The 10,793-nt window shown below is 41.2% G+C and overlaps 1 protein-coding gene across 1 annotated transcript; it reads right to left on the minus strand.

Moving 5' to 3' along the window:
• Positions 1-4,334: 4,334 nt before the first annotated feature.
• LOC116359782 (zinc finger protein 664-like) lies at positions 4,335-9,205 on the minus strand. Its single transcript, XM_031813353.1, has 3 exons — positions 8,915-9,205; positions 7,079-7,317; positions 4,335-6,274 (listed from the first exon to the last, which is right to left on the minus strand). Exons 1-3 carry the CDS (start codon positions 8,980-8,982, stop codon positions 5,343-5,345), a joined length of 1,239 nt encoding a protein of 412 aa, XP_031669213.1. The 5' UTR covers positions 8,983-9,205; the 3' UTR covers positions 4,335-5,342.
• Positions 9,206-10,793: the final 1,588 nt, after the last annotated feature.

Genomic DNA, 10,793 nt, shown 5'->3' on the forward strand with positions numbered 1-10,793 from the left:
TTGTTGTCCTTAAGCCATTTTGCCACAACTTTGGAAGTATGATTGGGGTCATTGTCCATTTGGAAGACCCATTTGCGACCAAGCTTTAACTTCCTGACTGATGTCTTGAGATGTTGCTTCAATATATCCACATGAATTTACTTCCTCATGAAGCCATCTATTTTGTGAAGTGCACCAGTCCCTCCTGCAGGAAAGCAACCCCACAACATGATGCTGCCACCCCCATGCTTTACGGTTGGGATGGTGTTCTTCAGCTTGCAACCCCCCCCCCCCCCCCTTTTCCTCCAAACATAATGATGGTCATTATGGCCAAACAGTTCTATTTTGTTTCATCAGACCAGAGGACATTTCTCCAAAAAGTACAGTCTTTGTCCCCATTTGCAGTTGCAAACCTGGCTTTTTTCTGTCAGTTTTGGAGCAGTGGCTTCTTCCTTGCTGAGCGGCCTTTCAGTTTATGTTGATATAGGACTTGTTTAACTGTGGAAATAGATACTTTTGTACCTGTTTCCTCCAGCATCTTCACAAGGTCCTTTGCTGTTGTTCTAGGATTGATTTGCACTTTTCACACAAAAATACTTATTTTCCACCATCATTTGCAAATAAATTCATTAAAAATCCTACAATGTGATTTTCAGGATTTTCAGGATTTTTTTTCTCATTTGGTCTGTCATAGTTGAAGTGTACCTATGATGAAAATTACAGGCCTCTCTCATCTTTTTAAGTGGGAGAACTTGCACAATTGGTGGCTGACTAAATACTTTTTTGCCCCACTGTATCTACACACAGAAACTCTGCAAAAAAAGAAACATACTCTCACTGTCAACTCCGTTTATTTTCAGCAAACTTAACATGTGTAAATATTTGTATGAACATAAGATTCAACAACTGAGACATAAACTGAACAAGTTCCACAGGCATGTGACTAACAAAAATGGAATAATGTGTCCCTAAACAAAAGGGGGTCAAAATCAAAAGTAAGTCAGTATCTGGTGTGGCCACCAGCTGCATTAAGTACTGCAGTGCATCTCCTCCTCATGGACTGCACCAGATTTGCCAGTTCTTGCTGTGAGATGTTACCCCACTCTTCTACCAAGGCACCTGCAAGTTACCAGACATTTCTGGGGGGAATGGCCCTAGCTCTCACCCTCTGATCCAACAAGTCCCAAACATGCTCAATGGGATTGAGATCCGGGCTCTTCCCTGGCCATGCAAGAACACTGACATTCCTCCACTTGCAAAAAATCGTGCACAGAATGAGCAGTATCGCTGGTGGCATTGTCATGCTGGATGGTCATGTCAGGATGAGCCTGCAGGAAGGGTACCACATGAGGGAGGAGGATGTCTTCCCTGTAACGCACAGCGTTGAGATTGCCTGCAATGACAACAAGATCAGTCCGATGATGCTGACACACCGCCCCAGACCATGACGGACCCTCCACCTCCAAATTGATTCCACTCCAGACAGAGTACAGGCCTTGGTGTAAACGCTCATTCCTTCGACGATAAACGTGAATCCGTGGTGAGACAAAACCGCGACTCGTCAGTGAAGAGCACTTTTTTGCCAGTCCTGTCTGGTCCAGCAACGGTGAGTATGTGCCCATAGGCGACGTTGTTGCCGGTGATGTCTGGTGAGGACCTGCCTTACAACAGGCCTATAAGCCCTCAGTCCAGCCTCTCTTAGGTTATTGTGGACAGTCTGAGCACTGATGGAGGGATTGTGCCTTCCTGGTGTAACTTGGACAGTTGTTGTTGCCATCCTGTACCTGTCCCGCAGGTGTGATGTTTGGATGTACCGATCCTATGCAGGTGTTGTTACACGTGGTCTGCCACTGCGAGGACGATCCACTGCCTGTCTTGTCTCCCTGTAGCGCTGTCTTAGGCATCTCACAGTACGGACATTGCAATTTATTGCCATGGCCACATCTGCAGTCCTTGCAGCATGCCTAAGGCACATTCACGCAGATGAGCAGGAACCCTGGGCATCTTTCTTTTGGTGTTTTTCAGAGTCCGTAGAAACGGCTCTTTAGTGTCCTAAGTTTTCATAACTGTGACCTTAATTGCTTAAGCTGTTCGTGTCTTAACGACCGTTCCACAGGTGCATGTTCATTAATTGTTTATGGTTCATTGAACAAGCATGGGAAACAGTGTTTAAACCCTTTACAATGAAGATCTGTGAAGTTATTTGGATTTTTACAAATTATATTTGAAAGACAGGGTCCTGAAAAAGGGACGTTTATTTTTTTGCTGGGTTAATATATATGGAAATCAGTCCATTTCAATGCAATTAATTAGGCCCTAATCTATGAATTTCACATGATTGGGCAGGGATGCAGCCTTGGAGGGCAAAGGCCCACCCACTTGGGAGCCAGGCCCAGTCAATCAGAATACGTTTTTCCCCACAAAATTGCTTTATTACAGACAGAAATACTCCTCAGCAACCCCCTCAGACAATCCCGTAGGTGAAGAAGCCGGATGTGGAGGCCGTGGGCTGGCGTGGTTACATGTGGTCTGCGGTTGTGAGGCCGGTTGGACAAACTGCCAAATTCTCTGAAAATGACGCTGGAGGCGGCTTATGGTAGAGAAATTAACATTAAAATATCTGGAAACAGCTCTGGTGGACATTCTTGCAGTCAGCAAGCCAACCACAAACCTTGTGAGACATCTGTGGCATTGTGTTGTGACAAAACTGCACATTTTAATAAAGTAGCGTTTTATTGTCCAAAGCACAAGGTGCACCTGTGGATGGATTATCATGGCAAAGGAGAAACGCTCATTAACATGGACGTAAACACATTTGCGCAAAACATTTGAGAGAAATAGGCTTTTAATGTATTTGGAACATTTCTGGGATTTTTTAAATTTCATGAAACGTGGGACCAACACTTTACATGTGGCGTTTTATATTTTTGTTCAGTGTAGTGAGACAACCTGAACCTGTCAGTCAATAATGGGTTGCTAAAAATCAACATCCGCTCCAACAGTTTAAATGACTTCCATCAAATCCCGAGTGGTGCAGCGGTCTAAGACACTGCATCTCAGTGCAAGATGCGTTTTATATTTTTGTTCAGTGTAGTGAGACAACCTGAACCTGTCAGTCAATAATGGGTTGCTAAAAATCAACATCCGCTCCAACAGTTTAAATGACTTCCATCAAATCCCGAGTGGTGCAGCGGTCTAAGACACTGCATCTCAGTGCAAGATGCATTTTATATTTTTGTTCAGTGTAGTGAGACAACCTGAACCTGTCAGGCAATAATGGGTTGCTGAAAAAAATATCAACATTCACTACAACAGTTTAAACTATTCAACCACTTCCGTGCAAATGGGAAATCCTGTACATTAGTTCTCCCTCTGTATCATGTGAAAGGAAACTCCTATTTCCAGGTCTGAATACATTTTATTATCCTTTTCTCCTGATTCGCTACCTTGTTTAGCAGCTGGTTCAAGGTTTGGTAGTGGTGGTGGATGAGGCGCTTTCCAGGTGACTGGCCAGTCTTTTCCCCCTCATCAATCGACACACAATGCCCCATAATGACAAAGCAAAAACAGGTTTTTAAATTTATTTTTGTTTAAATACTCAAATATTACATTTTTACATAAGTATTCAGACCCTTTACTTAGTACTTTGTTGAAGCACGTTTGGCAGTGATTAAAGACTCGAATCTTCTTGGGTATAATGCTACAAGCTTGGCAAACCTGTGTTTGAGGAGTTTCTCCCATTCTTCTCTGCAGATCCTCACAAGCTCTGTCAGGTTGGATGGGGAGTGTCGCTGCACATCTATTTTCAGGTCTCTCCAGAGATGTTCAATTGGGTTCAAGTCCGGGCTCTGGCTGGGCCACTCAAGGACATTCAGAGACTTGTCCCGAAGTCACTCCTGCGTTGTCTTGGCTGTGTGCTTCGGGTCATTGTGGTCCTGAGTGCTCTGGAGCAGGTTTTCATCAAGGATCTCTCTGCAATTTGCTCCGTTCACCTTTCCCTAAATCCTGACTAGTCTCTCAATCCCTGCTGTTGAAAAACATCCCCCACAGCATGATGCTGCCACCACCATGCTTCACCGTAGGGATGGTGACAGGTTTGCTCCAGACGTGACGCTTGACATTCAGGCCAAAGTGTTCAATCTTGGTTTCATCAGACCAGAGAATATTGTTTCTCATGGTCTGAGAGTCCTTTAGGTGCCTTTTGACAAACTCTAAGCAGGCTGTCATGTGCCTTTTACTGAAGAGTGGCTTCCGTCTGGCCACTCTACCATAAAGGCCTGAATGCTGGAGTGCTGCAGAGATGGTTGTTCTTCTGGAAGATCCATAGAGGAACTCTGGGGCTCTGTCAGAGTGACCATCAATTGCTCAATTTGGACGGGCGGCCAACTCTAGGAAGAGTCTTGGTGATTCCAAACTTCTTCCATTGAAGAATGATGGTTGCCACTGTGTTCTTGGTTACCTTCTATGCTGCAGAAAGGTTTTGGTACCCTTCCCCAGATACATGCCTCAACGTAATCTTGTTTCAGGATCTACTGACAATTCCTTTGACCTCATGGCTTGGTTTTTACTCTGACATGCACTGTCAACTGTGGGACCTTATATGGAAAGGTGTGCGCTTGATTTCCAAATCATGTCCAATCAATTGATTTTACTACAGGTGGCCTCCAATCAAGTTGTAGAAACATTTCAATGATGATCAATGGAAAAGGGATGCGCCTGAGCTCAACTTCAAGTCTCATAGGAAAGGGTCTGAATACTTATGTAAAGGTTTCTGTTTAAAAAAAAAAAAAATTATACATTTGCAAAAATACACAGTATACACAGTATATATATATATTTTTTTTTGTTTTGTTTTACCATCCTAAGTGTGGGGCCTAAAACATCCGGGGCTGAAGCCCCTTAAGCCCAGGACTAGTAACGCCACTGGATGTATTTATTCAAACCCATTGATGATGAATAACTATAATAACTAACCTAGTTTTAAAAGACAGTTGAATAAACACATGTAGGTGTTTCAGAGGCTGTGTATCATTAAACAAGTAACTATGTAATAAAAACCAACCCCCCCCCCCAAACTAATGGTGACTGATCATCACACCATCTCTATCTGATACATGTTGTGAGTTCCGGCGCTTGACTTGGGCAGGAACTTAACAGAGCGGAGTACCAGGCCCTCAAATGTTCTACTGCTTGAGCTCCTGTTCCTGTTATAGATGATTATATGATTATAGATTAGCTCAAAAGTATTGTGGAGGTCCTGAAGCTAAATATAAACAGTACCGGCACCAAAAATAAGTGTCGGCACCTATTTCAGTCCAAGTCAAGCAATCAGATATAAATCACTCCATCACTAAATTTTAATCTCAGCTGGTCTGAGAGAACTGACGAGGCTTCTCTCCTTTATGTATACGTTGGTGTGTTTTTAATTGGTTCTGTAGAGAGAAACCCTTCCCACAGACAGAGCAGATGTAAGGCTTCTCTCCTTTGTGTTTATGTTGGTGTGTTTTTAAGTTGCTCTCTTGAGAGAAACCCTTCCCACAGACAGAGCAGTAGTAAGGCTTCTCTCCTGTGTGTATACGTCGGTGTGTTTTTAAGTTGCTCTGTTGAGAGAAACTCTTCCCACAGTCAGAGCAAGAGTATGGCTTCTCTCCTGTATGTATACGTTGGTGTGCTTTAAAGCTACCCTGGTGAGAAAAACTCTTCATACAGTCAGAACAGGAGTAAGGCTTCTTTCCTGTATGGGTACGTCCATGTGATTTTAAGGTATACAATCGTGAGAAACTCTTCCCACAGTCAGAGCAGGAGTATGGCTTCTCTCCTGAATGTATACGTTGGTGTGCTTTATAGTTACACAGGTGAGAGAAACCCTTCCCACAGTCAGAGCAGATGTAAGGCTTTTCTCCAGTGTGTGTTCTCTGATGAACTGTTAGCTCAGATGATGTTGTAAAGCATTTTCCACAGTCAGAGCAGGAGTAAGGCTTCTCTCCTGTGTGTAGACGTTGGTGTTTTTTGAAGTTGCTCTGTTGAGAGTAACTCTGCCCACAGTACGAGCAGTAGTAAGGCTTCTCTCCAGTGTGCTCTCTCTGATGAAGTGTCAGAGCCCTTGATGTTGTGAATCTCTTCCCACAGTCAGTACAGGAATACAGATTCTCTCCTGTGTGTATTTTTAGGTGTACTTTTAGCTTTGATAGAATTGGGAATATCTCCTCACAATGTGGGCAGTGGTGAGACCTCTTAGGTCTGTGATCTTCCTGCTGTTGCTCTCTGGATGTAGAGAATGTCTCAACATGTTCTCCTGTGTGAACAACATCAGAAGAACCAGTCAATTGGTGTGATTATTCATGTCAAATGTATTTTATGAAGCTACATCTGCATTGCTTGCTCTTTGGGGTTTTTAGGCTGGGTTTCTGTACAGCACTTTGTGGTCAACTGCTGATGCAAAAAGGTTATCATAAAATACACTTGACATGTATAAGTGCTTTACAGAAACCCTAAAACCCCAAAGACCAAGCAATGCAGATGTAGAAGCACAGTGGCTAGGAAAAATAACTCCCTAGAGGGCAGAAACCTAGAAAGGGACCGAGGTGTGGCCAGTCCTCTTCTGTCTGTACCGGGTGACATATGACTTCATACCAGTAGGCTGTACAATACAGGGGAGTAAACTATTCTAAAAGGGGGTAACAGTCTGGGTTGGGGTGAATTCCTTTTCAATTCCAATCAATTCAGAAAGTAAACCTGATTCCAAATTCCACATGCTGGTAATTGAAAAGCATTGAGGAGAATTTGGAATTTCAGTCTATTTCCCAAAATATCTGGAATTGGCCCGAACCCTGGTAACAGTCGAAGGCAAAAGGAGTGAAAATAATTATCCATAATCATCGTCCACTCCCTATCACAAGGGTTAGTAACTAGACAGACTCATTTCATAGAACTTTAAAACACTGGCAGTTTGTCTCCTCTCTGATCACTCCAGATAACCCAGTTGTTCAGGGATGTGTGATGTCAGAATTACAGAATTCAACCTATCAATAGACTGGTCATAACTTATGGAGGTTTAATTTATGAAGATAACTTGTAGATAGATAGAACCTGCTGTTACCATGACTAACAGTTGTCCTAATCTTCTCCTCCTCTTCTTCATCTTTAATGTTGACATTCAGCTCCAGTGTTTGACTGCAGTCTTCCAGCTTCACTGATGCCATCTCTGGATCCTGCAGTGCAAACTGGGCTCCACTGTCACAATCAGGACCCAGTGACTGTAGGTTTGAACTCAGTGTGGAAGGAGAGAGGCAGGTTGGGTTTGTCCTCACTGTTGACGTTAACGGCCTCAGACTTAATCTGAGTCGTCCAGTAGTAAGAAAGACAAACGGACACAAAAGTTATTGTCTTGACAGTTCTGGCGCTTTCTTTATTCTCAAAAAAATGTATTTTTTCTTGTTCAATCATCTCATTTCAACAGATCAGGTAGCTAAACATTGACAACAAAACATGAATTCACATTAGACAGAAAGTTCACCCTTTAAATTACACAAAGTAAGAGATGATCTAAATGTACAGAATGGTTACCTGGAGGAAAATGAAGGTTGTGCTTTTTCAATGTCAGTCAAGGAGAGGGTTTAGTATTGTTTTAATCTCATCCAGAAGAGGGTCATGCCATTTGTAATTGATGGATGGTTTGTGCCCTTAACACTGATTGGCTGACAGCCATATACCACGGGTATGACAAAACATTCCTTTTTACTGTTCTAATTACATTGGTAACCAGTTTATAATAGCAATAATTCTGTATCCAGGCACTCTACAACAGCCCTTAGCCATGGTATATTGGCTATATCACAAACCCCCTCTGGCCTTATATGCCTCCTCTCATCTCTGATTCTCTGCTGGACGCACAATATCAAGTGGGACTATAGGCTATTTAGTGTGATGTCAATCAAATGATCCATAGCCTATAGAATACCAAGTGCATGCTGGGAGGAAGCACAGAGCAAAGTTATACTGTATTTCTATGATAGTTGCTGGGATGGTGTAAATACTGGAAAAGGTTATTCCAACTCACACGTGTTAATCCCAAACGTGTTTAATGCTGTATAACCAATGGCTGTGCTGTGATTTTATTGTTGATTAGGCCTAGTCCCCAAAAAATATACTATTCCTCCACACACCAAGGCCTCTTTTATTGAAGACAATGTCCAGAAGCAAGCATTCTGGGAGGGTTTTGGTCAAATATATTTTGTTGAAGGGATGGCCATCCATTTTCCTTTCAGAGGTCCTTATTGTAAATCATGTTCACTCCCTAAGTGCAGTTAATATAAAGTAGATTACCTAAATTCACTTAAATAAACATTTAATACAAGGTTGCAGTTTGTTTGAAGCAGAACTATGCACTATTTTCTACTTATTTCACCCACAAAAAAACGATTGTATTTCCCATTCACACCATAGTAACAACTATAGATAAATATAGAAACAACTGAATGTGTGTGAATATTGTTACAGTGACATGTAGAAATCAGATGAACATGACATTCTGCTTCTAAACAGTAAAACAACCCTGAAACTGTCTCTCTGGTGCAGCCGCACAGCCTGCAAGTCTATTGACTCAGACCGAGAGGCGCCGCCATTTTACCAGCTCATAAACATATGGAAATAATCAGAATAATAAACATGTCAAACGAACTCAGAAATCTCAAATCAATTGATTCTTTATTAAATTACATTGACGAAATAATGTAAATGAACCCCAAAGTCTAACGTCAGCTAGGTAACTAACGTTATATGACTAACAATATATGTTTTAGCACGTTCTTCATTCGGTTTAGCACAACAATAACACGTCATAAAACCTTTATTAACAAACGCGATAATACCTTGACGGATTTATGACCTGACACGTTCTTTCGATATTATAAAGTTTAAACGTGCAATGACATACCTGTTAGTAATACATTTGAAACGGACATAAAAGCTATCGTCTTCAGAGAACAGTTCTGGCGCTTTCATTATGGCTGACGCCTGCCCGGAACTTCCCGTTCGCCGAATCCAGCAGCGCAACAGGACTTGTCCTTGTTTGGTCGGGTTTAATGGCGGTTGGTCAATATGTTGCAGTACCACCCCAACTGGACTTTAAGTATAAACCACGTTTCCCCAACTGGCGGCTCACGGGTGGTTTTATTTGGCCCCCCAAGTTTTAATGAGCAAAACAAATAAACATAATAGACTGTAAACACACCAGGAAATCAGCTCCAAGTGATTTTAAATACAAATATAATCATTTGTATTCATTTATTTTTATTTAACCTTTATTTAACTAGGCAAGTCGGTTAATAAGAACGAATTCTTATTTACACTGACGGCCTACGGGGGAACAGTGGGTTAACTGCCTTGTTCAGGGGCAGAGAGAGATATGTTTACCTTGTCAGCTCGGGATTCGAACCAGGAAGTGGTGGAACAGGTACCCAGTTGTGAGTAAAAGTAAAGATACCTTAATAGAACCTTTCTCAAGGGGAAGTCACCCAGTAAAATACTACTTGAGTTCAAGTCTAAAAGTGTTTGATTTTAAATATACTTAAGTATCAAAAGTAAATGTATTTGATAAAATATACTTAAGTATGGAAAGTAAAAGTATAAATAATTTCAAATTCCATATATTAAACAAACCAGAAGGCACCATTTTTTTTTTTTACATTTACGCATAGCCAGGGGCTCCAACACTCAGACATGATTTACAAACGAAACATTTGTGTTTAGTGAGCCCGCCAGATCAGAGGCAATAGGGATGACCAGGGATTTTCTCATGATGAGTGCGTGAATTGGACAAAAAAAATAATTCTGTCCTGCTATGCATTCAAAATTTACCAAATATAAATATTTATTTAATGTAGTGTAGTGTATAATATATATATTTGTGTATGTAACAGTTGTTAAAGTTGTTAAAGTACTATGTGAATTTCACCAGGTTCATATATTAATATGTCATGTTGATCTGTTATTATGCATGCCTGCATCCTGGGAGAAGGGGAGCGTGTACTTACGTTTTTCCCTGCGTGCTCAAATCATTTTGATGCACTATGAGAGGTAGGCACGCCTTTTCTGTCTTCAGAAACGTTTGATTCTTTTAAGCACAAAGTCATACACATAGTGTTTTATTCATGAATAATGGTGTATATTTAGAGGTTACTCATAAGTGGATGGTATTTATAGATGCACTTGTAATTGTACTTTTTAGGATGATATCAACATTCTGAATTCAACATGTGGTTAATAGCTAGCTAAGGTATTGTATGTGTGAACGATGGCTAGCTCCTCGAATGATCCCAGTCCCTCCTATTGTGCATCTGTTGTAGAAAGAGGTGACGATTCTCAGAACATATGTGCTCTACAAATGTTTTAGTTCCTTTTGGATGCAGGTATGTGGTTTTATCTATGTAAAATATGTCATGTGTTGATGCATAATAAGGAGAGGCTGTACTAATTTTTGTATTCGAAAATCATTTTGATGCACTATGAGAGAAAGAGGTGACGATTCGCAGAACATAATGTGGCTCTACAAATGTTTTTATTTCCTTTTTGGATGCAGGATGCAGAGAGTGAATTATGTTGAATTAAAACTACCTGATCTCCAAAGTCCACGTCTATAGTGTCAATCAACCACACACAACGCAGAGCTACAGCGGTGCAGCACAGCACCGGTTACATGTCTACATATATACAGTACCAGTCAAAGGTTTGGACACACCTACTCATTAAAAACATCTGTATTTTTTTTTTTTTTACTATTTAGTACTTTGTAGAATAATAGTGAAGACATCATA

Source organism: Oncorhynchus kisutch, unplaced genomic scaffold, assembly GCF_002021735.2.
Source record: "Oncorhynchus kisutch isolate 150728-3 unplaced genomic scaffold, Okis_V2 Okis05a-Okis16b_hom, whole genome shotgun sequence".
Taxonomy (NCBI): domain Eukaryota; kingdom Metazoa; phylum Chordata; class Actinopteri; order Salmoniformes; family Salmonidae; genus Oncorhynchus; species Oncorhynchus kisutch.

Bases quoted from the DNA above. Each gene is read 5' to 3' on its own strand.
- LOC116359782 (XM_031813353.1), bottom strand. From the start codon at position 8,982: ATGAAAGCGCCAGAACTGTTCTCTGAAGACGATAGCTTTTATGTCCGT. The intron at 7,318-8,914 runs GTATGTCATTGC...TGGACGACTCAG, and splicing joins TTCAAATGTATTACTAACAG to ATTAAGTCTGAGGCCGTTAA. The intron at 6,275-7,078 runs GTAACAGCAGGT...TTGTTCACACAG, and splicing joins TAGGACAACTGTTAGTCATG to GAGAACATGTTGAGACATTC.